The sequence below is a fragment of the Onychostoma macrolepis genome, chromosome 07 (assembly GCF_012432095.1).
Source record: "Onychostoma macrolepis isolate SWU-2019 chromosome 07, ASM1243209v1, whole genome shotgun sequence".
Taxonomy (NCBI): Eukaryota; Metazoa; Chordata; class Actinopteri; order Cypriniformes; family Cyprinidae; genus Onychostoma; species Onychostoma macrolepis.
This window is the reverse complement of record NC_081161.1, coordinates 17,737,124-17,764,428: the sequence shown is the minus strand read 5'-3', so window position 1 is coordinate 17,764,428 and position 27,305 is coordinate 17,737,124. Positions and strand designations below refer to the sequence as shown.

The 27,305-nt window shown below is 40.1% G+C and overlaps 1 protein-coding gene across 1 annotated transcript; it reads left to right on the top strand.

Annotated features, from left to right (window-relative positions):
• Positions 1-976: 976 nt before the first annotated feature.
• On the top strand, positions 977-26,615 carry LOC131543823 (insulin receptor substrate 2-B). The gene is made up of 2 exons (XM_058781633.1): positions 977-4,747; positions 22,630-26,615. Exons 1-2 carry the CDS (start codon positions 1,267-1,269, stop codon positions 22,632-22,634), a joined length of 3,486 nt encoding a protein of 1,161 aa, XP_058637616.1. The 5' UTR covers positions 977-1,266; the 3' UTR covers positions 22,635-26,615.
• Positions 26,616-27,305: the final 690 nt, after the last annotated feature.

Genomic DNA, 27,305 nt, shown 5'->3' with positions numbered 1-27,305 from the left:
GAACACTGATGTGTAAGTTGTGGCATTACTTTACATGGCTTGCCCACCCACACCCCTCTGATCCTGATATAAATTGTATAAAACCTTTTTAGAGAATTAAACATTTTCTTAAGAACTTATATGATTTCTTTTGATAAAATACATCATGCAATATAATTATCTGACAATTATTGAGATTAATACTTAAACGTTTTTACTTTTGTTTGTAATACCTTCTGACTGCGATCCAATGTGGATTTTGGTCAAATGATGAGGCAGAAATATATTGTTAGTAACATTTTCAGTTTGTAAAATTTTACTTCATTTTATTATTCTATTAATCTCTCTGCATCTGATTTTTAATATACACGATGTTACTATGAGCCCAAGCTCACAATATACAAGCAATAAAAATGTAGGCTACAAGAATTCTCTCAACACACATTTACAAAACACTAACTGAACTGCCAGTACTTTGCTACTGTAACACGAGTGTCTAGCAAGTTAGTTAATACATTATAAATCCGGACTACTTTTATTAAAATATCAGTCACCGGGAAACTACAATAATAATGGGATCAATGCGAAAAAAAGAACGCATTCACTTGTTTGGCAAACATGTAACAAATGTAATTAAGCACAATCGCCTTTTGTACACACAACACTTGCAAGCAACACGCATCCCAAAAGGCACAAACAACAACACAAGGAACTTTGAAAACGTCTGTGATTGGACGGATGACTCTTCAGTCAAACGCTACAGCCAATGAACGCTCGACATTCTATGACGCAAACCGCTTTACAGAATTTTATTGGACAAGCGCCTATCAATCATCAGACGTCACCGTTCCAGTTCAATGAAACTCCGAGCGAAACCATTGGTCAGTAACTTTGACGTCGATCCGAAAAGGTCCATCGTGATTGGTCACAGCAGCTTTCAATCACACGTCTCGCTCAATCGGGCGCCTCCTCCCACCCCCAAGCGAATGACGCACGAGTCATGTGTTGTTTGTGCTGCGCTCCGTAGTGTACACAGGGCGCGAGCAGCAGATTGGTAGCCCGCTAGGAGGATCTACCGATAATAGATCGGGTAAATGTGGTCATGTTGCAGTTGCTGGCATTGAGTTCGAGGAGCATTGGCTGGGATACCTGCTTTTCATGTGGCGGCCGACAGAAGTTCAACACTGAAAAGACTTAAGTGCGCCGCCTGAGACACGGTTCCCCCCAAACAAACATGGGGTCTCAGTCTATAAGCCTGAGGTAAAGTGACCTTAAATCTCCTATCTGATGGCAAATTTCGAGAACTACCAAGAAGGCAAAGCCGCTATGTTGATACTGGAAACGCAACAGCGGGCTATCGGGACTAAACCTGCAGCTGCAACGGCGAACGGCGACACTTCTGTCGGGGAACCCCCTTCCGTACTTGATGCTGGCGGCGCTACGTTTCATCAACCGAGTGAACAACATCCACAGCAGCAACAGCACCTGGAATCGCCGGCGAGGAAAGCATCCGCGTCCTCTCTTAACCGGGCGCTTGAGGACTCTGCGGCGAGTAACACGCACACTACTACCTCAGCTTCCCCTGCTGTGAACACCGTGTCAGACGACATTAGGAAGTGTGGCTATTTGAGAAAGCAGAAACACGGCCATAAGAGGTTTTTCGTCTTGCGGGCGTCGAGTCATCTGGGGCCGAGCAGACTGGAGTACTATGACAGTGAGAAGAAATTTCGAAACACTCTGCGCTCAAACGCCGCTAATGCTGCCGCCGCCGCCGCCTCAGCTGGCGCCTCTCCCCCCAAAAGAGTGATCTATCTCTACCAGTGTTTCACTGTGAATAAAAGGGCGGATTCCAAGAATAAACATCTCATTGCTTTGTATACTAAAGATGAATACTTTGCGATTGTCGCTGAGAATGAGCAGGAGCAGGAGGAGTGGTACCAGGCGCTCAGTGAGCTCATGAGTGAGGGCAAGAAAGGCCACCTGGACGCGGATGAGATTGACGATGGATACGGTACTGTGACCCCTGGGACTGACTTTAAGGAAGTGTGGCAGGTAAATGTTAAACCGAAGGGCTTGGGCCAGACGAAGAATCTAACCGGCGTGTATAGGCTCTGTCTGTCTGCCAAGAGCATTCACCTGGTGAAGTTGAACTCTGAGACGCCTTGCGTGAACTTGCAGCTGATGAACATCAGACGCTGCGGCCATTCAGAGAGCTTCTTTTTCATTGAGGTCGGCCGGTCTTCGTCTATAGGGCCTGGGGAGGTTTGGATGCAGGTGGATGATTCTGTGGTGGCTCAGAACATGCACGAGACCATTCTAGAGACCATGAAGGCACTGAAGGCGTTTGCCGAGTTCAGGCCCAGAAGCAAAAGCCAGTCTTCTGGCACCAACCCGATGGGTTTCATCACCACACGGCGACACTTGGGCAACCTCCCGCCCAGCCAGACGGGGCTCCAGCGGCGGTCTCGGACTGAATCTGTGGTGGGCACGCCACCCAGCAGGAAGAGCAGTGGAGCAAGTGGCTACCGATTCCGCACCTCCAGCGAGGGAGAAAGCACAATGAACCGCCCCTTTCGTTCTGTGACCGGTAGCCTTATACATCTCAACACAGCCCGTGCTAACCTGAGCCGACAGGAAAGTAGCAGTGGGGCAGGGGCCCGCTATATTCGTGCCCCGCCAGGCTCCACTTATCATGCCCGTTCTGCCTCTCTGCCAGTGTCACACTTTCCTTCTACCACCAGTCCGATAAGCATGTCCAGCAGCAGCGGCCACGGCTCTGTTTCAGACACCATCACTCGCCCCTCCAGCGCGTCCATTTGTGGATCCCCGAGCGATGGAGGTTTCAACTCATCTGATGAGTACGGCTCCAGCCCTGGAGACTTCCGGTACTTCAGAGTGCGCAGCAACACCCCTGACTCCCTGGGAAACACACCTCCGATCCGTGAGGAGCACTGCCTCAATGACTACATGGCTATGGGCTGGAATCGTGACGTGTTTGGAACGAATGCAGCTGAGGCCATCAAAGATGAGAGTGCGGATGAAGATTCACGACAGGGGTCTTTAAGGAGGCGGGCTCCCTCCTTCTCCAGGCAGGTTGGGGGCGCTAGTGCTGCTGGAGTAGCTGTTTATCAGAAGATGACCCAGACCACCTTCTCGCTGGACGAGGCTGTGGCTGAGAGTAGCTCTTGGGGTGGCAGTGTCCAGACTGTCTCTACCTCCTCCTCCCTCTGCTCTGACTACAGCTCCAGTTCTGAACACAGCCAAGACCGGCCCCCTAGCCTACGGCCTGCGGACGCGCCTAAGGATGATGGGTACATGCCCATGATGGCAGGTGTGCTGCCCTCCACTAGTGATGCAGACTACATGCCTATGCAACCAAATATCCTCCTCTCTGCGTCTCCACAAGTCCCAAGTGCTGCTTTACATGTTCCCCAGCACATGGACTCTCAAGGCTATATGATGATGCTCCCAGGTAGAAGTGGAGTTACTGACTCTCCTGTCCCATCTAGCCCTGTCGTTAGCAGACGAGCAGAGGGACGAAGAGCCTCAGACCGTCATGAGAATGCAGAATACATGGATATGTCTCAGAGCAGCTCCACAGCTAATGCTCCGAAGGTTTCTGCTGAGAATTATTATGCCTTGACCACTCCTGGTGTCCCCAAGTCCTACAGTCCATATTTCTCCCTCCCTCGCTCATACAAAGCTCCATCCAGAGACCAGGCTGAGCATGACGATTACGTCCCAATGAGTTCCCCAGCAAAACCCGTCTACAGTTCACCCACAGCCACCCCAGATCGTAGTAGCAGGTGCCCACCTCCTGAGTCCTCTCAACATAATGGCTTCACAGACCGCCGTGCCATTCGGCCGAACCGCCTGCCCCTGGGAAGACGGAGCTTGCACGTCTCTCTGCGAGCAGGGGAAGTGCCAGTGCGTCCTTCCAGCCCTGGAGAATACATTAATATTGAATTTGGGGATCGGCCCACATATTCTGCCTGTTCGTTGTCTGCTGACGGCTCCCCCTCAACCCATAGCATTAACCGAGAGCTGCGTAAGTCTCCGCTGCCACAGGATTACATGACTGTCGAGATGGATGGTCTTCCACCAAAGAGTCGGTCCCCACGGCCCTCTCTGGTGGCCCCCTGGAATCCTCCTTCATATATCCGGCCCTCCTCATCCTCCCACTGCAGTGGGCTCATGGTGGGTAAGCCTGACGACTACACGGAAATGTCTTTTGAGCCCGAGGAGGAGTCCAAGAGCCCTACAGCCATGCTTGAGCACCTGTGTGTTCTGGAGCAACACTTTTTCCCCTTCAGCCCCCCTACTGAGCCTAAGGTTGTCCGTGCTGACCCCCAGGGCAGGCGGAGACACAGCTCAGAGACCTTTGTCACATCATCAGGAGCATCAGGTGGAAGTGGCCCGGACACCAATGGCACCGTGCCTGGCAATAGTGGGGCTCAGCCGGTGGGCCGCAGCAAGGGTCAGAACTTTGACTGTGTTTGGACTGACGGCGTGACATCTGGCAGTGAGGCAACACATGGAAACTCCTCAGATAGAGACAATTCCCCCTCTGTGAGGTCTGCAAGGACTCTACCTGTGGAACACCAGAATGGCCTGAACTACATCGCCCTAGACCTGAGAGACGATCTCCGGCCTGGGAACAGTCACGATGCGCTTCCCTTGCCATCCTCCAGCGCTCCTCCCCCAGAGAACGGTGCCTATGCCAGCATAGATTTAATGAAACCTGAGGGGCTTACATCGGCGTCTAAAGGTGAGTAATCTTAAATATGATTGCTTTTCTTGATCCTGTCTCCTAAAATCATACCACTTTTTTCTAAACAGACTTTCCTTTCTGGCAGTTAGTGTGTTTTATTTGTGTTTTATATGTTGATATAAAAGACACTTTTCTTGAGTTTGTCAGCCTTGGTCTTAGTTTCCAGTGTTTCAAAATTGGAAGAATCATTTTTATCTTCTAAATAATCGTTCAGATTAGTTAAAATTATCAGCTGCTTTATTCATTTGCTCACTTGTCATTCCAAACCTGTATGACTGACTTTCTTCTGTGTAACAAAATATAGTTACAATAAAATGAAATATTTCAATGTTTATTTATTTATTTATTTATTTGTGACTATGCAATAAAAGTCCAACACTGCTTGCACACCATTCACTTTAATTGTATTGGCAAAAACAGTTGCAATTTAAAAAAAAAAATATCTTGTTTTAGCTGGAAGAAAGTAATTCTTAGAGGTTTGGAATGACACGACATGAGTAAACGATGACAGAATTTTACTATCACTTTAAGTGTGTACAAAACACATCTTTATTGTAATGGACCCCCTCCTATTGGCATCTCCTTCCTGTTGCATTCTCTAACTCCTTTATATGCACTTTTAGGAGCTGCTGTGTGCTTGGCTGAGTGTGTGTTGCTGTAGGGGGAGTGAGAGAATGAAGCGTTAGTGAGTCAGTGTTCTCAGCAAGCCCCAGATGACTCATTTGTTTATCATAGTTGAAGCAGAGATGGATGTGTGTGTGTGAGAGAGAGAGAGAGAGAGAGAAAGAAAAAAGGTTGGTTTAAAGCATGTGATAACTCTAGCATCTCTCTCACCCTCTCTCTTTCTCTCGTACCCTTCTTTTCCTTTGGCAAACAGAACTGTTGTAGATGTATGACTCAGGTGATGATACACAGAAAACTTTATTTTCAGGCACCATTGCTGCCAACTAGCTACAGATATAGACTGCAGGGTTTAGCTGTAAAAATTTTTGCATGGTATGTCATTGGCTAAAGGATCCGAAATGCCCTGCCATGCTTTTGGGGGCGCTGCGCATGAGCTACTATTCCAGTAGTCTTCACTAGTTTATTAAAGCTGCAGGGTGTTTTCTGTGCCATTACTGTCATCGCACAAATGCCAAACAGGTCTCTCTCTTTGATATCAGATGGTCAGTGTTGACTAATGCTCATACAAAACAGTTCAATGTTAACAGGGAGTTCAACCTGCAGATAGTTTATTTACATAGTAAACCTTATGTTTTACTTGCAGTTTATTTTTTTGTGATATACATACTGTACTATCTTTTGCTGTAGTGTCAGTAGGAAAAATCAGTATACATTTCCAAACACTCATTTTGCCATTAATTGTAATAATCCGGTGAGATTTTAGTTTGCACAAGGAGTCTGACAACAGCCAGTGCTCCACACAGAGATCAGAAAAACTGAGACAGACTAAATCTAGAAGAATGTGGCAACGTCTCCAAGATGCTTCAAGAAACCTACCTGCAAAACTACAGTACTGTGAAAAGTTTTAGGCACTTGTGTAAAAATGCTTTACGGTAAGGATGCTTTCAAAAATAATGTCATAAATAGATTTATCAATGCGCGTAGTTTTTCAGGTAGTTTTGCAGTATGGAGATGTTGTCACATTTCTTCTGAATTTAGTCTGTCTGTTTTTTGTTTCTTTATGTCTTTCCAGACAGACTGGATGATAGTGTGATCAGATCTCTGTGTGGAGCACTAGCTGTCTCTCTCTCCTTGTGCATACAAAATCTCACTCGAGTATTACCATTAATGGCAAAATGAATGTTTGGAAATGTAAACTGATTTTTCCTACTGTACTGACAAATTGCAGCAACAAATAGAAATAACTGACCTAAAACCATTTGTTGTTGGTGAAAATACTACTTTTGTACAGTAGTGTACATGCTCCACATGTCCATAGAGTGGCAGTTTATGTTGTCTTTCCAGAAGATAGCGAATCATCTCAAAAGCAAACCTCAGCTTCATGTATGTATTGCATCAGCTCTGTGTGGCCTGCACACTCACTCTGTCTGTACATGCCTGGCAGCGCAGGTTTGCACAAGACTAGTACTATCAGCTACATCATTCCAAACTTTTTAACCTGTGTCTACACAAAATGTTGGTCTGGATGGTCACTGAACTATTGGGTTTTAGTATAATAGCTAATATCACTTGGTGTGATATCGGCTGGATTTGCCTGCCTACTTGTTGTTTTTGAGTCATAGATAAACTGACACAAACTGTCCATAAATCTGCAAGTGCATCTGACACTCTCTTCTCCCTCTGATACTGTTTGATTTTTCTCTCTCGCTCTCTCTGGCTCTCTAAAATTTAGCTGTATAGCCTTTTTCACCTTTTTTTCATTGAAATATATAAGCTTCTACTTTTATCTAATGAACTTTAATAAGCTGCATGTTCCTAGCCAAGAAGTTTTCATATATATATATATATATATATGCATAAATGTTAGCCAGATGATCCAACAAACACATTACAGGACCTATATTTGTGCATGGGATTGAAGGTATTACACACAACTTTACAAATTCCCAAAAGTTCCCATGCTTATACTGCAGAAAATTCTTGCAAACATTTATAAACTTTAGTAGCATGTAGGTTGAATTAATTAGTCTCTTCACTTTTTTTTATTTTTTTATTTGTGGAATGCTTCAGCACCAAAATGGTCTGCAGAGCTCAGTTTGTTCTATTGGTACCAGGTGTTGGAACCAAACATGTTGTACAGTTTCATGTTTCAAGCTTGTGCATGTTTTGTTGGCTCATCCACTGGTTTCTTTGATGTGGGCTAATAGTATCAGCATTTTGCAGTGCAGGACATGTGCTGCAGGAAATGCATCAGTGTTGAAAAATGTTGTTCTTAAGCCTGCTGTGTTCATCCACCTGGAGAAACTATGACTCAGTTGTCTTTCTCTTAATCTGTTTCTTTTTTGCTATCAAATGTCTGTTATTTCAAGATTATTGACCTCTTTTTCGCTATTTCTTAAGTTAATTGTACAACAGTAGTGCGATGCTATTCTTTGAAATACCGTACAGAAGTATGTGAATGTGGTAATCATTCCGTACCAAAGTACTGTTGTACTCATTGGCATGCAGTGGTATTCTGAAATGAGGAGACAAAGTCCTTAAAGGTGCACTAAGCAATTTTTGAAAAACGCTTTTGACCACAGTGTCGGACCGTGTCCCAATTTCAAACAGACTTGCAGCCAATCAGCAGTAAGGGTCATGTCTTGCTATGATAGAAAGAAGAGAGCGCTCCATTTGAGTGCACAAGACGGATATTAGCAGATCAATTATAGATAGAGAGAAATGGAATATAAATAAAGAGGAAAATATTGGAGGTACAAAATATTAAAAAGTGTTACGACCAGGCAAGAGGTAGGACCCGCGTAAATATCGGAGCAGCTTTCCAGCGGAGGAGAGAAACTCAAGGAGCGGGAAGGGCTTAAATCGGACCCCGAGGTTGCGTTATTTCTTTTTGATAGGTGAGTAACGTTGATTTTGCGTTGTTTCACACAACTTACCTGTGTTGGCTTTTGTTTGAATATGCTTGTGTCATCTTCGCTTGTTTACGCGATCGTCGTGGTCATGGTTGTGTACGTACGTGTGGGGCGGAGATATCAAAATAGGGGCGAGGTCCTGTTGGGCTATGGGGTTTGTTTTTGTGCTTTCAAATATCAACATCGTTTGGCAAAAATCGCTTGGTGCACCTTTTAAGGTGTTTTTTTTTTTTTTTATTTTTTTTTAGTTGCATGTAAATTCATGTTCCAGTTCCACATTTAACAAATAAATAAACATTACATGCACTTAAAAAAACAACCAATGCAATTCTGTTTTTTATTTTTACATTAACGATAAATCCAAATAATGGCAAAAGTTAATGGTTTATAAGAATTTTTTTTTTTATTGCAATGTACTCTTAAAGGAACACTCCACTTTTTTTGGAAATAGGCTCATTCTCCAACTCCCCCAGAGTGAATAAGTTGAGTTTTACCGTTTTTGAATCCATTCAGCCGATCTCCGGGTCAGGCAATAGCACTTTTAGCATAGCTTAGCATCGATCATTGAATCCTATTAGACCAGTAGCATCACGTTCAAAAATGACCAAAGAGTTTCGATAGTTTTCCTATTTAAAACTTGACTCTTCTGTAGTTATATTGTGTACTAAGACCGGCGGAAAAAGAAAAGTTGCGATTTTCTAGTCCGATTTTGCTAGGAACTATACTTTCATTCCGGCGTAATAATCAAGGAACTTTGCTGCCATAACATGGCCGCAGCAGGCGCAGTGATATTACGCAGCGCCTGAAAGTAGTCCCCAGCCAGGTACCTAGTTATAATATAGCTGGGGACTACTTTCAGGCGCTGCGTAATATCACTGCGCCTGCTGCCGCGGCAAAGTTCCTTGATTATTACGCTGGAATGAGAGTATAGTTCCTAATCATATCAACCTAGGAGTGTTCCTTTAATTTTACCAGGCAGATTGCTAACTAAAAATGTACAGATCATATATTCAGGTCTTTTAAAGTTTGATTTGACAATGACATGACCAAGCAGTGAAATCTAAGCGGGTGAATTGTGTATATTTATTTAGCCCTCCCATTAACACCACTGTTTAGCTATTCAGTCAGATCATTTTATGGATTTGGAACACGCACGAAAATAAGTGACAGGTTTTATTGCGTGAACAACATAATAGGCCAATCAAAATGCAAAAGTCATTGCCGCCTCTCATGTGACTTTCCCCCATTTATTTTTAATCACTCCTACCAAACCCATGGCATGCATTAAAGGGACTGTCAGAACTCCCTGCCTCTGAGTCTCTCTTGCCTCCCGCTGTAGATTTAACTGCTGTGATTTGTATACTTTTTAAGGTTATTTTTTGTAAAAAAAAAAAAAAAAGTTAAAGTTTTTAAATCTTTAAAAAAAAAAATTTTTTTTTTTGTACTTTGGATTATTTTCTCATCCAGTTTTTTTTGAGGCATTGCCTCCTTTGCCTCTTCGTAGCAAAAGTCCTGATTGTACTGTACTTTTAGTACTCTAAACTGAGGTTAAGAAGTCTTAAAGTTGAAACTGAATCTTAAAAACACTGCCACACTGACTTTTAATCAGTACCACTTCCCATTTCAATTTGTGAGGGGAATATGCTGAGTTTTTCATTTGCACCAATTCACCCAAATAATTCACATGCTCACATTTACTTGCAAATGTGAGTGAAGCACTTATTTTGTAGAGCCCTGGCCATGGTACTTCAGTACTCTAGACTTTCTCTCTTTTTTTAGTCTCTCTTCCCAGGTGAAAAACAAGTGCACTTCCATAATGTACTTAAAGTGCACTATTTTCACACACTAATTTTGTACTTAATATACTAAAAGTGATCCTTTAGTACTTCTTAAGATCATCTAAATGTACTCAACTGTGCTATTTTGAGAGACCACGAATATGAACTAAAATGCGCTTTTAACATACTATCCTTGTATTTAAAAAATGTATTTAGTTACCACTTGTAGTACACTTGAACCCATCTTTCATTCACTAGTACACTCAAGTGTGCTACAAGTGGTAACTAAATACATTTTTTAGCACAGTTGAGTACATTTAGATGATCTTAAGAAGTACTAAAGGATCATTTTTAGTGTATGAAGTACAAAATTAGTGCGTGAAAATAGAGCACTTTAAGTACATTTTGGAAGAGTACTTGTTTTTCACCTGGGTTACCCAGTTTCTGAATCTCTTTCATAAAGGAAGGGCACTCAACTAGTGTTGATGAATACTCAACCATCAACAGCACAAGCAGCTACATCCTGTTCAGTCAGCCTCTGACCAAATCAAATACCTTAGCCACCGTTGTTATAACTGGTGGTTTATAATAAAGCATTGTTATAAAGCTTTTTTGTGGTTTGTTATAAATGTCCATACCACCTGACAATTATCTTTTGAAATAATCATGCTTCATGAGAAATCACACCTGTATGCTGTGACAGCTCTTTACTGGGCAAACAGCAAAAGGGGTGTCAAGTGAGTGGTATGTGCTTTTTATTAAGGTTTACTGCAAATTAAGGTTTACTGAGACGTCATTGCAGGAGAGGTTTTGGAAGGAAGACATTTGGTTGAAGTTAGCACAAGTAAAATGGTGCAGGTTAGTAGTATGGCTAAAATTGCTTATAGCACCTTTAACCTCAAGCACAGTTTAGTCTAAATATATTTTATTCTGACGTTGTGGGCAGGTCAGCTGTGTGTTACACTGGGATGTTAATAAGGCAATGTTTTGGCTACGCTGGTACATGGGCCTGTCTGAATATGGGGTATGCTCGCTCTTTGTGGTGTTGGAATGTAAATTAGCGAGTGCATAACTACACAGGAATGCGTTTTAATCACAACACACAGCGCTTTTCAGAACTCACTCTGGGACTATCACACATCACGAGGTAAACAGCCAAGGTAGCGTAGAACAGGACAGTTTGTTCTCTACTAAATTGTCACAAATCGTTCAAATGAGCAGAGAAATGTTTGAAATGGTTATTTTGGTCTAATGTAGTTTTGTCTGATACTAGGCTGTGTTTTATTGTGAAGCCTTTGTCTGTACACACCTTTCTGTACAAAAATGTTCTGTAATGGTTCCACGTTACAGTGAGGCTATTAGATGTTAACATCATGGAATTTTGGATTTTATATTTTTATATTTTAGTGTTTACTAGAAAGATATTATATATTTCTGCAGTGAGCTGAATGAATCACATTTGAATGGCATTGCATTTAGATTTAGTGGTAGATTTTTATACTCCATATAAAAAAAAAAAAAAACATGTTTGCTTGGCTGTAGAGCTTAATTACAGGTACATTCTGTATTTTATTATTGTTGTATCATTATCAAAATGTGCTATTAGCAGGTGGCCCTGATTAGTTTATCCTATGAGTGAAATTGTCTATGTAAGTGGAGATACCCAGGAATCCTCTTATATAGAGAATAATGTTCTGCTAGTCACGTGAACTCAAAGCTTTGTTTTATCTTTTATTTTATCCACCATGACATAACTTTTTCTCATCAGAGTGAACATAATTTTATTCAAAAGCTCTATACGTTTCTCTGTGTACAAAGTTTTAATTAGGACAAAATGAATGAGGATCTCTGTTAGAGTTTTTGTTTCGTGTGTGTATTAAGTTTAGCTTTATGTAGGGAGATCTGAGTTCTCTTTCAGATGAGCTGTGCTGAGCTAAAGTCCTGCTCAAGAGGCATCATGCTCTTCTGTACATCTCACATGCCTATATATACAGTGTTATTTTGAGAGCACACCTTATTTACGACCATGGCATGTGCTGAACTGTATTGCTCTTATTGCAGGAAATGTGGACCGCAGGTAACGGGATCCTTTTCCTGTGTAAAAATTCTGTTCAAACACGCACACACTCATGTCTCTTTCATTGCTTTACAAAGCACATGAGAGAATCAGAATGAGGCAGACTGTATAAAATGTACTTTTACTTCTGTATCAAGTGCAAAATTGACTATCATCTCTCTCACTTCGACACTGCCTCTAGGGCCTAAATCTGTAAATCAGTCTCAGAATCTGATTTTACCGGCAAACTTCTGTATTTCCATGTTTTTAGAAAGTATGCAAATGATTTACAAAAACACAAAAATGTACAACTTCAATTTTTAGTTTTTTTGTCAGATTTTTTCCCCCTTGAAATTAAATTTTGTTGTTAGAATTTAATACGTTTATTCAGCAGGGATGCATTACATAGATCAGAAGAAACAGTGAAGGCATTAAAAATATTAATATATTAAATATTTTTGCATGTTCATCAAAGACTAGGGATGCACCGATACCATTTTTATCTGACCAGAAATTCTGAGTATCGTCCGATACAAGCACTTTTTTTTTTTTTTTTTTTTTTTTTTTATTTATAATCAATGTATAATTTCTATACCTCTGTGTGTTGACCTGATCATCACTGTTTTGTGTGTTGTTATAAAGGAAAAATAAATGAAAAAATATAATCATAATCTATGACAAAAATACTATTATAAACTAGGTTAGTGGATCATTCTGGAGCAAAAGTTATTCTAGAAAAATCATGAGTGCACAATCATTTAGTGAAATAACATTATTTAGTGGGGAACAAATAAAAGTGAATAAGTGTAGGACTAAATCTGTTGTATCTGTATTGTTGTAAAATACATGCATGGGAAAAAAAAAAAAAAATATATATATATAATTAAAATTAATTTTTTTAATGTATAGCACAGTAATGGAGGCAGCAACATATGATAGGACAGAACAAGAAAGGCTATTAATAATCTTTCATTGCGCAAATATTATTATAATACGAAAAGCTCCAGCACAAAGCGTTTATGCGCATCCTGTGTGCAGAATGATGCACTTGAAGCAACACGGAGTCACAGCGCGCAGCATAGAAAAGTTGAAAGCACAAAGTGAAGACAAATTGATGCGTGGTGTATTAAATCTGTGCGACTTAGTTTATTGAGCCTTTTCTTTTAACAGTTTTAAGTTTCAGTTACTGCGCTCTTGGAGAGAGTTTCATCGTCTTGACTGTCGTAACCAAACACGACACGCAGTTTGAATGCTGAATGGAGTGCAGAGAGTAGTTTACGTTAACTTGACTTAAATATTCATCTCTACCTCACATTAAACTATATAACGTCTTCAGAACACTTGGAATGTAGTGCATGAAAACTTTATGGTGCTTTATAATGTTTTTATGCATTTTGTGGGGCTTAACAATAACACGGAATACTATACGCGCAATATTGGATTCGGATTTGGATCGGTCTTGTCTGACCTATACCCGATCCGGAAGAAAATGACCGAAAATGAAAATGTATACTGAGTATTGGATTGGTGCATCCCTATCAAAGACTCCTGAAGAATGTATCTGGGTTTCCCCAAAAATTATTTAATATTGAAGTTAAGAAATGTTACTTAAGCACCAAATCTGATTGAGAATGATTTCTGGAGCATCAAGTGACACTGAAGATTGGAGTAATGGCTGCTGAAAATTCAGCTTTGCATCACAGGAATAAATGACATTTCAAAGTATGTTAATATAGAAAAAAAACTTACTGTAATATTTCACAACAATAATGTTTGTTGTATTTTGGTCAAATAAATGCAGCCTTGGTGAGCATTAGAGACTTCTTTCAAAAACTTAAAAAAATGTTACCAACCCCAAACATTTGAATGATATAGACTCTCTTTTTCTTTTGATTTAAATACAATAAATTGTATTAGCGAGTCATGTGAATATCTAGACACTACTGTATAATTAGGCTGCTTTTGGGTTCACCTGACCATGATCGGATGCAGTTTTCAAGGGGACGATTACATAAGATGCTAATTTATATGCAAAGTAATGCACAATCATTGTGATTACATTTTGAGGTGATGTATTGCTGTGGGCCATTAGTGTTTGTCAGTGATTGTAGATGAGTCTGTATCAGCCTTTAGAGTTTAACCCCCACTAGTTTACTGAGTTACTGATCTACGTTGAGAGAGACTGAAACTTTGACCCTATACACAAGCAAACAAGTTTCCCCTCCCTAGAGAGACCTTCACCCCATGTTTGTGTGCACAGTGATTACTAGATCCATGACAATTTCCTTTAACTACACACAGGAAGACATGCATAAACGCATCTAAGCCTCGCATGTTGACCTTTTAAACAATTTGCCAATGATTTTTGTGTTCAGGCAAATAAGGCGGCATAAGGCAGTGGTGAATTGCAGCGCATGAGCGTGTGATGGTGTTTATCACATGTTGAGGTGTTCTGGCGAGCACTATGGAAGCTATCACATGAGCTTTTTAAAAACCTATGGACCCAAATTAGGGTTGAGAGATGACAGGAATGTTTTGGTCCAGAACATGGAGTGCTGAGCCTGAGAGTCTTGCACGTATGCGCGCACAGTCACACCGATTTTTTTTTTTGTTTGTTTGTTTAATTATTGTATTTGTGAGTTACTCGACCAGTGTTTATTGCATAGTAATATCCTGTGTCTTCTGTTTACATCAAAGGCGAATCAGTGCCTGCCTAGCAACCACATCATAAACCCCTTTGTTATTATCTGTCCTGTCTCTGTCTCTCTCTCTCTATATTTATTTGTCTGTCTCTCACACTGTCTTCACATAGATTCGGCTTCAGTGAGTGCATGGCTCCATCCAGCATCAGTGTAGCAAAATACAATCTGAACTTGAAACTAATTTGGTAATTTAATAGGGATTCATGATTTAACCAAGAAAACAAAACAAAATAATAATAATAAGGAAGACTGGAGCAATGGCTGCTGAATAGGGCTGTAACGTCCCAGTCGATTAATTGGTCGATACGGTCTGGTTCGACCAAAATTCTGATTGGTCGATTTTTTTTTGCTGCACTCATTTCATCAGTTTGTTTTAGTTTTGAGCCTATGCTTTATTTTTTGCACTTTATTTCGTTTTGGACATTTAATAACAACATTTTATAATTTTGCACATTTATTAATTTTAAATACTTGTGGATTTGGGCATTTTGATTTATTTATTTTTGTATTTGTTCTGCAGCTACCTTGTTGTTGTATTCACTTTATTTGGTTTCGTTTAAAATTTGGATGATTAACATGTTGTAGTAGCCTACTTTACTTTTATGGTTCCCTTTTATTATTGTGCAAACTGCAAATTTATTTCTAGTATTATTTATTGGATTTGGGCACTTTTTTAATTTTTTGTATTTTTTATTTGGAATGCGCAATTGCGCTGTGCCCACTGTTTGTGTTAGTTTTGAGCCTAAGATGCTTTATTTTTCAGTTATGCACTTTATTTGGTTTCTGCTCTTGTTTGTTTAATAAATATTCTTTTTTTTATTAAAGTGGACGCGCCTTTTGTGTTTATTAAGAGTAAAAGCTTTGTCTATTCGTGTCTCAGCCGCGAAGCTGAGCTCTTATGTTCAGCCTCGCTCTGTGCGAGCTGCGCAGAGCGGCTGAAATGATAGTGTCTGACAGTTATACTTATAACATATGACAAAAATAATTTTCTAAATTGTTGCACATTCCTCAAAAGTTCTTGTGATATCACTAGTTGACAACATAGTACTGTTTTCAGAAATCACAGGCTATGATATTGCGCAGGTGCACGTGATGCACCGCTGTCAGAGACGACAGACTCGTGTGTCAGACTCATTTCAGTGCAAAATAATTAGGTCAAAAACGATTTAATATACTGCAAATAGCCTATTAGTTTTTTATGTTTATTTATAATTAATTTAGGCAGACAACAAGGCTACCAAGTACTGAGCACAGTGCGCATCTAATTAATGTAACGTACGTTTTTTTTTTTTTCACAACGTCATTTTTAGTCGATTTTTAGTCGAAAGTTTCAGGACTTCAGTCGACCAAGATTTTCTTTGGTTGATTACAGCCCTACTGCTGAACATTCAGCTTTGCACCATAGGAGTAAATTAACACTTCAAATGAACACTTCTCAATATTGCTGTTTTTACTGTATTTTTGATCAAATTAATGCAGGCTCGGTGAGCATATGAGATAAAAATGTTTTCAAAATATTACCAACCCCCAAACTTTTGAATGATATTGTACACTTAATACAGTAATAGGTTTGCACATTACATGAAGAGTAACTCAAGGTAAAGGTAAAACCAGCTTATAGTTAATTTATCTGCTTGTCTCTTATTTTATGACTGTGTTTCCTGGCATAGGTGGCTTAGACGAGCTTAAGTCCCACCTATTGTCCTCTCATATCATGAATTATGTGGCCAGTCGTCATGGTGAAACAGCGCCCTGCAACAGGTTAGCAGTTTTTGTTTAGAGAACTTTCCTTTCCACAGAAGGTGATGTAGTGTGTTTGTGTGTGTGTTTGGCACATCCAAGATTGCCATGATTGGTGTTTGTGGGTCACTGTTATCAAGGGGAAGTTCTTCAGTGTCTTGATCACATTAATCAGCTCTCTGTGCCAATGCGGTCTTACAGGACGATTGACGTCTGTCGTTACTTAGGTTTATCTACTAGTGAAAGAAGAGACACCCAGGGGGTCAGGGGCAATCCCACTGTCTCATAGGCTAGCAGAACAACTCCAAAAATAGGCTAAAGGGAGCAGTGTTTTGGTTGTTGTTCCTCCTATGGTGCCAGTCCGGTGGCACTGCACTATGACATGCTTCTAATGTGTGAGCGGTATTACGGATTTTCACACCTGCGCAGGTATGCAGATGCCATTCGCTTTTTAGGACCAGCAGGAGACGGCTGGCTCAGATCTCTTTGATTCCAGGAAGGCTGTTAATATAACACCTGACCAACCCAAACTAGACTTGCTCGGACTTGAAATGCTCACCTTGATCTTTTGTGAGGGTGGGAGGTTTTGTAAGGGTGTGGTTGTTGCTGTGGGGTAATGATGGCACTGAGGCCGGGAAGAACTCTGGGACCTCTGGTACCCCAATGGACCTGCCCTTCAGTTGAACAATGAACTAGCAGCATTCCTGCCGCTCCAGACGCCGCTGTGCGGAGAGCTCTGAAAGCGGCGGCATTGTGCCCCCACCACCATTGTTAGGTCAGACAAAGCCCTTTATCAAAGGCACTGTTTCTGTGCACCAGGGTCAAAGCGGGCCACCGTACAACCCCACCGCCCGGCAGAGCTTTAAGGGCATAGAGAGGGTCAAAATGCAGGTGAAGGGCACGTGATGTTATCCTTAGACGGGACAGGTAGGACAAGGAAAGACTGAGTCAAGGATGAATGTAAAGATGAGCTAAACCTACCTATCTATCCTCCTTCTTAGCTGTCCATCGTGTTCGATGATGACTCTTGCTCCGGGGATGGGGGTGGGAGGGGGTGGGTTCAGCGACGTTGCCGCTGGTGCCACTTTTCGTGGGCGTTGAGTCCGATCCTTGAGCCGCACAATCTTCCGCAGATGGAGCAAGGGAAACCAGATACCAGGGGGGTGCCAGCCGCCCACTGGTGTCTCCTTGATGCGTCTCTTGGATCGTCGGTCTTGGTTGGTTTGGTGTATTTGGGAGACTGCAGTGGCACAGGTGACCTGCCAGGCTGACCTGTCGAGTGCCAAAGATTCGAGCTGCGTGAGGGGAATGTTCGCTCGCTTTAGGAGGTCCCTGGTGTAGTCCTTAAAACGACGCTTTTGCCCTCCAGCGTTGCGCCCATTAGTTGACTGTAGAGGACTTGGCGGGACAGGCGGTGTTCAGGCATGCGTATGATGTGCCCTAGCCAGCGCAGATGTTTTTTGGCCACTGCAGCTTCCATGCAGATTGATTCAGTGTTGTTGAGGATGACTGTGTGGGGGATTCGATCTTCCCAAGACAAATTAAGGATCTTCTGTAGGCAGCGGATATGAAAGGCCTCTAGGTTTGTGATGTGCACCTATCTATCCATACACACACACACACACACATATGCATATGTGTTTTAGACAGACGAATGTTAAGTTCTTTATCCACCTTTATTCTACGCCTCATGATGCTTTGTGCAAATTATGGGAGTAACTTCCGTTTACACTGTAAATAGGCCAGTAAGTAAAAGGTTTGCTCTATTAATGCAATTATAAGAATTTTCAAAAACTGGATGCAGTGAGGTGACATTATTTTACTCCTCCTTCAACCATCGATCATTAAAAGGACATTTAAAAGTGTAAAAGCATTAACAATACTTTCAAAAATGCCATGAATAACTCTTAAAGATCCTCCTCCTATCTGCAGCAATGTTATGGATGTGTTAAATGTTATAGTATGTCTAAATTTCATAATTACATTTTACAGCATCCGTGTGAAAACAAATCTGGAAAGAAACATGAGGATTTGGGGAGAAAGATGAAAGAATGTTAGTGCGTTCCAGAGAATTATTAATTATGTCGTAAATTAAATCGGGAGAGCGGGCCACAAATGCACAGTGTGTGTTGTCTTTTTTCATTTACTTACAGCGGAATACAAAGGCAACATGAAAATAATAAAACTGCAAAGCTACCTGAAAAACTATATGCAAGTGCACCTAGGGCAAATACTGCTTTAAACGCAAAGGATGCTCACACCAAATGTTGATTTTAATTATTTAGTTAATAGAAGTTAATTGATAAAGAAAATCAGTTTATGATATTTTCACAGCATTCTCATTTTACAGTGCCTAAAACTTTTCACAGTACTGTAGTTTTGCAGGTAGGCCTCTTGAAGCATCTTGAGAGACGTTGTCACAGTTCTTCTAGATTCAGTCTGTCTTCAGTTTGTTCTGTTTCTTCATGTCATTCCAGACAGACTGGATCATGATGGGACAAGAGCTCTGTGTGGAGCACTGGCTGTTGTCAGACTCCTTGTGCAAACTAAAATCTCACTGGATTATTACAATTAATGGCAAAATGAATGTTTGGAAATGTAAACTGATTCTTCCTACTGACACACTACAGCAAAAACCATTTTTTAGCTGGTGAAAATGCTAGTGTTACTAGTATTAATAGTTACTAGTAGAAAATACTAATATTAATAATTATGTAGCTATTATGTCATGTAGTAATATACCAAACGTAACGCTATTCTCCTGACTTCTGAAAATAGAAAATGAATGAAAATGTACGTCAAAATGAAGGATAAGGATTATTTGTAGCACAATCTTATGATTTGAAATGATTTGTTGCAGTCTTTTTGAATGGAACTTCCCCCAAACCGGAAGTGCCTCCCATAATTTAAAACGCAGTAGGCTTGTTAGGAAAAAGATAGATATAGATAAAAGTTTGTAACATGGTACTTTATGGTAATGGAAACACCTAAGATTACTATTCCTACTATAAAAGTTGCAGAGAAATATGAAATGTTGTTGAAGTTCCCCAAATTTTGTGGTACTGAGATAACCCTGATGCAGTTTTTCCAGAATTCTTTGATGGATAGTTCAAAAGAACAGCATTTATTTGAAATTGATTTTTTTTTTTTTTTTGTAACAATGAGTCTTAATGACTCTGAGTGAGTCTTAATTTTACTTCAAAGACATTTCTAATTATTTAGATTTCATTTGTTTTGTACATTTTGTTCTGCCTTGTCACATGAAGGAAATCTTTTTAAACATGCAATATATTTATTTTAAAAACTGTTGACCAATTCCACCCCCCAACCCACCTTAGTTATCAGTTTCAATTTCTAATAGATTTACTGTTTTTGTCCTGAGAGACCCAGTGGTGGTCCTGACTCGCATGACCACAATTACTGCAGAAGTGATTTTATTCTAATACTATATATCTCTTGTACTTTAACATTTGTCTTATTGTATACCTTTTAACCTTTCTTGTTTAGTATTGCTTGGTAATGATGAGATGCTGCACCTGGATCATGTGGCGAAAGAGAGGATATGTTAGAAAGTTGAGGAGAAAGAGAAACAAATAAATACAGCAGTAAATGATAGCAAGGGGACAATACAGAAGTAGTTGGGACTCTTATTGTAGATGCCTTTTTTCCATTTCTCCAAATCAGCCTTGAGTGCAGACTTTTTAAAAGTCTGTTAATCACTCTGTGTTTCTTCCACAACATGCACATAAGTAGCCTTATGTGACCTTATTTAGCATCCCTGGCCCCCGCTTGATGAGCAAATTGTCGTCTTTGTGGATTCTCCTTTCGACATGATGAAACCGAGCACTCTGCTGCACCAAAGGTGGTCTTAATTACCCGAATCGCCCCCCGTGCCAACACCATTCTACTGGACCAATGACGTCTGTACGAGCTGGTGCCACCCTTCGTAAGTTCATCTACTAGTGAAAGAAGAGCCTCCCGCGGGGTCAGGGGCAATCCCACTGTCGTAGGCTGGCAGAACAGCTCCTAAAATAGGCTGGGAATGAAAGGGAGGCAGCAGTTGTTTGGTCATTGTCCCACTTATAGCAGTGGCCTGCTGTGGCATGGCACTATGACATGCTTACGATGTGTGATCAGAGTGTGTGGTGACGCACATGGAGTTTGGTGTCCATGCAGTGACGCAGATGGTCTTGTGCTGCCGTTCACTTTTTAGGGCAGAGGATGGCTGGATCGGATCTCTTTGATTCCATGAAGGGGGTTAATATATAACACATCACTGACTCAAACTGGATGTGCTCATACTAAAAATGGTCATCTTTGTTTGCTTGTATGTGCACAGTAGTAGGGCTAACTACTCGTCGGCTTCCTGTTTTGTCTTAGGTTGGAGAGATTTATATTTGTTTTATCTTTGAGTACTACTGTCCTCACTCGAAGTCCATCTACCTCTCTAACATAGTTGTTTGACTTGAAAGTACCAGTAAGAATGTTTTGAAAACCACAAACTGATCATTTTGTAAGTACTTAACATTTAATACTACTACTATTACTACTATTATTATAATACATTGAGATGTTCGTGAAAGAATCCTGAAAAAAATGCATCACGTTTCCCCCCGAAAAAAAGCAGCACAATTTTATAATTCAATGATAAAGGATGATTTGGTGCTTAAATATTTCTCTGTTTATGATGATTATATATATTATATGGAATAAATTACATATATTATTAAAATGCATATTTAATTTTTTTAAATATTAAAATATAAAACTGTTATTTTAAATTTTAATATTTCAAATTTTTACTGTTTCTACTGTATTTTCATAAATATACTAAATATACTACATGTTTCAAAACGTTCAAAATCTTTTAAACAGTATATATCAGTAAATATTAGAATACATTGATATTTTTAGCATTTAGCAGTCTTTCGTGGTCAGGCTAGTACAAACGTTGGCAAGGCAAGTAAAAACCAGAACTGGCCAGCAAACAAAACAACTTTCTGTGAAGATGGTTGATATGTAACATCAGGCCAACCTAAACTGGGCGTTGTTAAACTTCTGAAACTAGTTACCTTGATTTTGGATTGCTTTGTGTGTGAGCAGGATGAGAGATTGCAACGTCTTGAGCCAAACTTGAAGATGACACCCATGCTGACTTCAGTACATGGGGTTGTTAATGGCATCTCTCCTGGTAAAGTGAGGGTGTGGTTGTTGCTGTGGGGTAATGATGGCACTGAGGCCGGGAGGAACTCTGGGACCTCTGGTACCCCAATGGACCTGCCCTTCAGTTGAACAATGAACTAGCAGCATTCCTGCCGCTCCAGACGCCGCTGTGCGGAGAGCTCTGAAAGCGGCGGCATTGTGCCCCCACCACCATTGTTAGGTCAGACAAAGCCCTTTATCAAAGGCACTGTTTCTGTGCACCAGGGTCAAAGCGGGCCACCATACAACCCCACCGCCCGGCAGAGCTTTAAGGGCATAGAGAGGGTCAATGTAGGTGAATGGCACTTGATGATATCCTTAGACGGGACAGGTAGGACACTGTAAGACTGGGTCGAGGAAAGTCAAGATAGTCATATATCATAATGATAGTCAGGGTGGTCTTGCCAAATTCCTTTTAAATAGAATTTTGTTTAAAAAACGCACTTACTGCCCTTCCATTACACCAAGTCCATTATACCAGAACGTTGTGAAAGAAATCATATAGGCTTGTATTCACACACAAACATTGATCAGTATACAAACATAGAGCACATCAAATATGGTAAATGTAAACTCAAAACATACTACTTTGTGCAAGAAAAAAGACTTTCAATCAAATCTCTCACGTTTCATTAATAATATCTTCAATTGTGTTTCCAAAATGAGCAAATGTCTTATGGGTTTGGATGGAATGACGTCAAGTGATTTTCACAATTTTCTTTTTTGGGTGAGCTAGCATTTATACCTTCTATAAATGGCACCATCATTAAACGCTGAGTGGTAAGACGAATCGAAGGGGAGTGATGGTATCTTACCTTCAGTTGGTTCGTGAGTTAATCCTGCCTCTCTCTTTTTGTCATTACAGACTAAGGACTGTCCCATGAAGCTCCTGCAGAGATGCCGGAAAACATGAGAGCCCTAGCACACAACCCTGTGGCACAACAAAAGGATCCCGAGATTTGTTTTAATGGACATCTATGGTTGTTTTTATTTGTTCATGTGCTGTCTCCAGAGCGGATCCATGCGTTCTGTCTTGTATGAGTTCAGTGCTTTATTGTGATTTTATTCGCTGCATAAAAAGGGAGGTTCATCTTCTGAAGACACCATAATCCAAAATTCTGGTTTGGGCAGGTGCATGCTGTTTACAAGCATCACATGCATGTACAAATTGTATTTATTTCCCAGAAAGATTCAGGTGCAATTACAGATTTTAGTGTTTGTTTACTGTTTGCTTAACAGAGAGAGAGAGCATATATTGGTACGGTGCAGACTGCAGATGGGATGTGACTGTACAGCAGTAGTGTCTTTTTTACAAATGTCTGTCTCTGTTAGGTCCTCACTTAATGTTCCACGCACATCTACAATTTTGGACCGTAGAAACCTCCTCCTTTGTACTATCAACACTGTTCTACAGTATCTGTGTGTGTCAGGTTAGTCATGGTGTTTCAGTCTGCTTTACCCCGTGCAGGGCCCCAGGTGTTTCTCGCAGTGCCTTCTTGGCATGTGGCGCAGCCCAAACATAGGCTTTTCTTATCTCTTCCCGTACTAATTTTTGACCAGCATCTCCTTCGCTTTGCCAAGAGAGCTGGAGAGAGAGAGGGTAGAAGGAGTGGGGGCTCAGGAAAAGAGGAAGGGTCTATTCTGGGACACCCCAGATGAAATCTGCTGCAGTTTCTAAAATGCCACTAGGAAGAGCACAGAGTCAGTGATGTATATCATCTAAATAAGTCTAAATTAGTTCTCTGGTTACGTTTTGGTACCCATAATAAATAAAATCTAAGTGGAGCCCTTCTGCAACTTATTGGGAACAAACAGCACAATATGAAGGTACAAAAGCCCAGTTCTGTCTGTATAAATCATTATGCATGCTGTTGGCAAGTTCGAAGGGTATCCTTCAATCAACAACATAAAAAGTCACAACATTTCATTAATATTTTATTTATAATTAATTCTATTTAATATTTTAGTATGACCAATCAGCTGCTCTTTTGTTCCATGACTCTCGTCTATCAGTATTGCGGTATGTCCTGCTTTGATCAGGCTGTTTTTTCAGGAAGTGGAGGTCCATGGTCCATAACGGTTTTCTGCATTTGTTCTGTAGTTTTTTTTTTTTTGTTTTTTTTTTTTGTTTGTTTGGTTTTTCCAAAGGAGTAATATGCACACAACTCTGTAGCTTCAGGTTCATTTGTCTTGGTTACATGAACAGCCTTCACTTTTATTTTGTTTTTACATTTCCCTTTTACTGCGCATTGTATTAACAGACAAAATCAAATGTGAAACATTGTGACAGGAAAAAAAAAAGCAAAAATACTGTATGGTACAGTCTTCATTGTTATGCTGTCAATGGTACGAAAGTGAACTTTGTTGTCTGGTAAAAGGATCCATTCCTCATGAAGTTACCAAAGTAAGTCTTAACTAGCACAGATTGGCCATTACAGCCCAGCTGTGGTTTTGTGAAAAGGTTTACCCAATGTCCAAAACTGTATCTAAGACCCAGATTGTCTCAATGTGATATAAAACAAAAAATATAAAAGTACAGAATATTTTTTTTGGCTCATGTTAACATAGTGTTTGTAGCTGTGAGACTGACCTCTAAGCATTACAAATTACAAATTCTGTCATACATAAAAGCTTTAAATTAGCCAAATTGTTGAACTCCACATACATGTATTTGATCAGCTTTTTGCTAATGTATATGATCGACCTGACTGCTTTTTGCCATGATTTTCATTGAATTGAACTTGATTCAAGTGATTGCATAGAGTACAGATGTGCAGTGGTACGGCATTAATATGTTTTTCTTACTCCTGTTTTTAATAGCTCAGATGATGATTATTTTTTTTTCTTTTGGAATGTTTTTTTGAAAGTCAATTATTTTATTTGGCATCGTTTCAGAATCAAAAAGATAAGTTTGTGCATCCTCTTGCCAGTTTTTGTCACACCCCAGTATGTTTTGGTACACTTGTGTTCTGTTCGCTATTGTTTTTGAAGTCTGAGCTTGACATACAGCAAAGTTCCGGTTTGGAGGTCAGTTCTTCAGATGAAGGCTGAGAGGAAATATGAAAAGGAAAAACTTTTTATGGATGTGTCCATGTGTACATACTGATGCTTTGATTTTTTTTTTTTTTTTTTTCCTGCAGTTGATTGACATTTCCTTTCTCCTCTGGTGGGAAAAAGTGAGTGATGGCAGGCAAATCATTTTAGCATTGCTTAGTGTTTGTATTTATCTTTTTTTTTTCTTTTTTTTGCTTTCAATAGAGCTATTGCAATAAAAAAAGTTCCTGTAACATGTTTCAGTATCATTTGTTTTCATTATACGTCTGTGAATGAATAAGAGCAGACTAATGTCTTGCTTTTTATGTCCACTGTTATTGAACTTTGCTGTTTGCTTCAGAAAACCGATCCAGTGACCCTTCTTTCTCACTACAACTTCAGTGTAAACATGACATGGACATATTTGGCACGATTGCTAGCAGAGACAGGAGATGTTGCCATTGTTTGTAATGATTTACTATAACAAGATGACACAATAATATGAACTTCAAACACTCCCTGTTGTTCAACACAATATTTAAAGGCTCCCCTATGTTCCTCTGCTATTTCTGCTGTAATTGAGACACTGCTGATTTTTAAACGCTTTTTCAGAATATTTAAGGTCCTAATTCTGTATGTTCTTCAATAAAAACAATGGTTAGTGAGGATATAAAAGAAATCTAGATCTCTGTTTACATCTTGATAGTTTTTGTTTTTAGCAAATATACAAGTCATTCTGTGGCCCCCTTAGAAGCATGCTGAGGCCCTCCAGTGGTTTCTGGCCCCTGGTTGAGAAGCCCTAATAGAGACCACAAACACTGAGATTAAATAATGGAAGAACATGTAGAATGGCATGGCATATACAAAAAAAAACAAAAACAAAAACACCAAAGATTGCTGCGTTTTCTCGCTATTGCAAAGTCTTCACACCAGACTTCTGTATACTTTTTCTCAGACTCACAACATTCGATACTGTGACATTTCCAGCAGGCCAAATGACATTTAAAAATGAAGAGAAACCATAGCACATGTATATTAAAAACAAAACCTGCTCAGTTATAGGAAGTGATCAGACATAAAAACTGACAAATAAACTGAAGGACAATATCTATTAAAAGAAAAAAAGTATATTGTGAAAAGGGTAACTGTTGCATGAAGATTTGCAAGTTTTTCTTCAGTTTAACTTCAGTCTGCATCTGATAAAAACAAAAAAACATGCACACACATGTATGCGTCACTGGGTGCATGCACACACCATAACCCCCCACCCTCCCCCAGCATTCTCATGCCAGTAAGCAGTGTCAGTAAGTAGCTTGGGGAAATCAAAGCGGATAACTGACCGTTGCAAGTGAACTTTTCAGGGGGGTCGACTTCTTTCCCAGAATCTCAGAGCTTATTTGCCCATGAGCATGTAGTAAGACACTTAAACCAGGAAACTATTATCTCCTTAGGAGCCTCAAACCACTACAGAAATCTACTCACATGTATAATACTATCTAGGGAGTGATACAGTGACCAAGTCATGAACTCTTGTTGTTCCTCTATAATGATACCCTTAATTGAATTTAAGTATTTGAATGTAAGCGTTTTGGCACTGCTTGCTAATGTACAGAATCAATCCCCTATATGCTGTCTGACACCTTGCACCTTCACATTGGTATCATTTGATGTGAAATATCAGGTCTAAATATCATAGTTTAACCAATACTTTGCTGAAGCTTAAATGACTATAAAAAAAAAAAAGGGAAATGTTTAATTTCTGTTTTAGTGTCCAGGCAGGCTGGCGAGAAGTGGTTGTCTTTGTGAGTCATTGAATCATGGACTCAATCAATTCATTCAAAAACACTAATTCATTGGGGAACAAACCACCATGGCTGTATCTGAATATTCCTAACTATATAGTAGGTAAGTAATATGTCAGAGTTGACAGTATTCCTAAAACAGAAGGCAAAAATACCTGGATGACCGATAGTGTTTCTGTCATGATTCTGAAGAGCGCATTCAATGGACACTTAACTATCCCATGAGGCCACTGGAGAGGAGTTGTGAATGGCAGTGAAGTGACTCAACTGACACTAACCCAGCACCCTTGATATCAAATATTAGTCAAAACTTGATCAAGATGGTGTAACATCATTTTAAATTCAGTCTGGATGGCAATTTCGTCCAGTGGTAATTGGGTGAAAATAGTAAATTAATCCCACGATCGGATTCAATGTAGGCAAATATATTTGACATTCATTTTAAATCAAATAAACGTCATGTCAAGTTTTAAATGTTTTTGCTTAAAATCAATGTTTATGTTGTGTTTGGTGCATGGTTTATAATCCTTTAATAAATACTTCTGGTACCAAGGTATCTGACAAGGTGGACGTTGCACTCTGTATAGAACACTTTTTGTAAGTCACAAATTAAATACTCAAAAGTAGTGCTTCCTCGGAGAGTATACGATTTTGGGTGTGCTGTGTTGCTCAGGGTAATGCAACAGTAGATTCCACTTTGGCTTCG

Excerpts from the sequence above, each read along its gene's own strand:
- LOC131543823 (XM_058781633.1), top strand. The coding sequence starts at position 1,267 with ATGGCAAATTTCGAGAACTACCAAGAAGGCAAAGCCGCTATGTTGATA.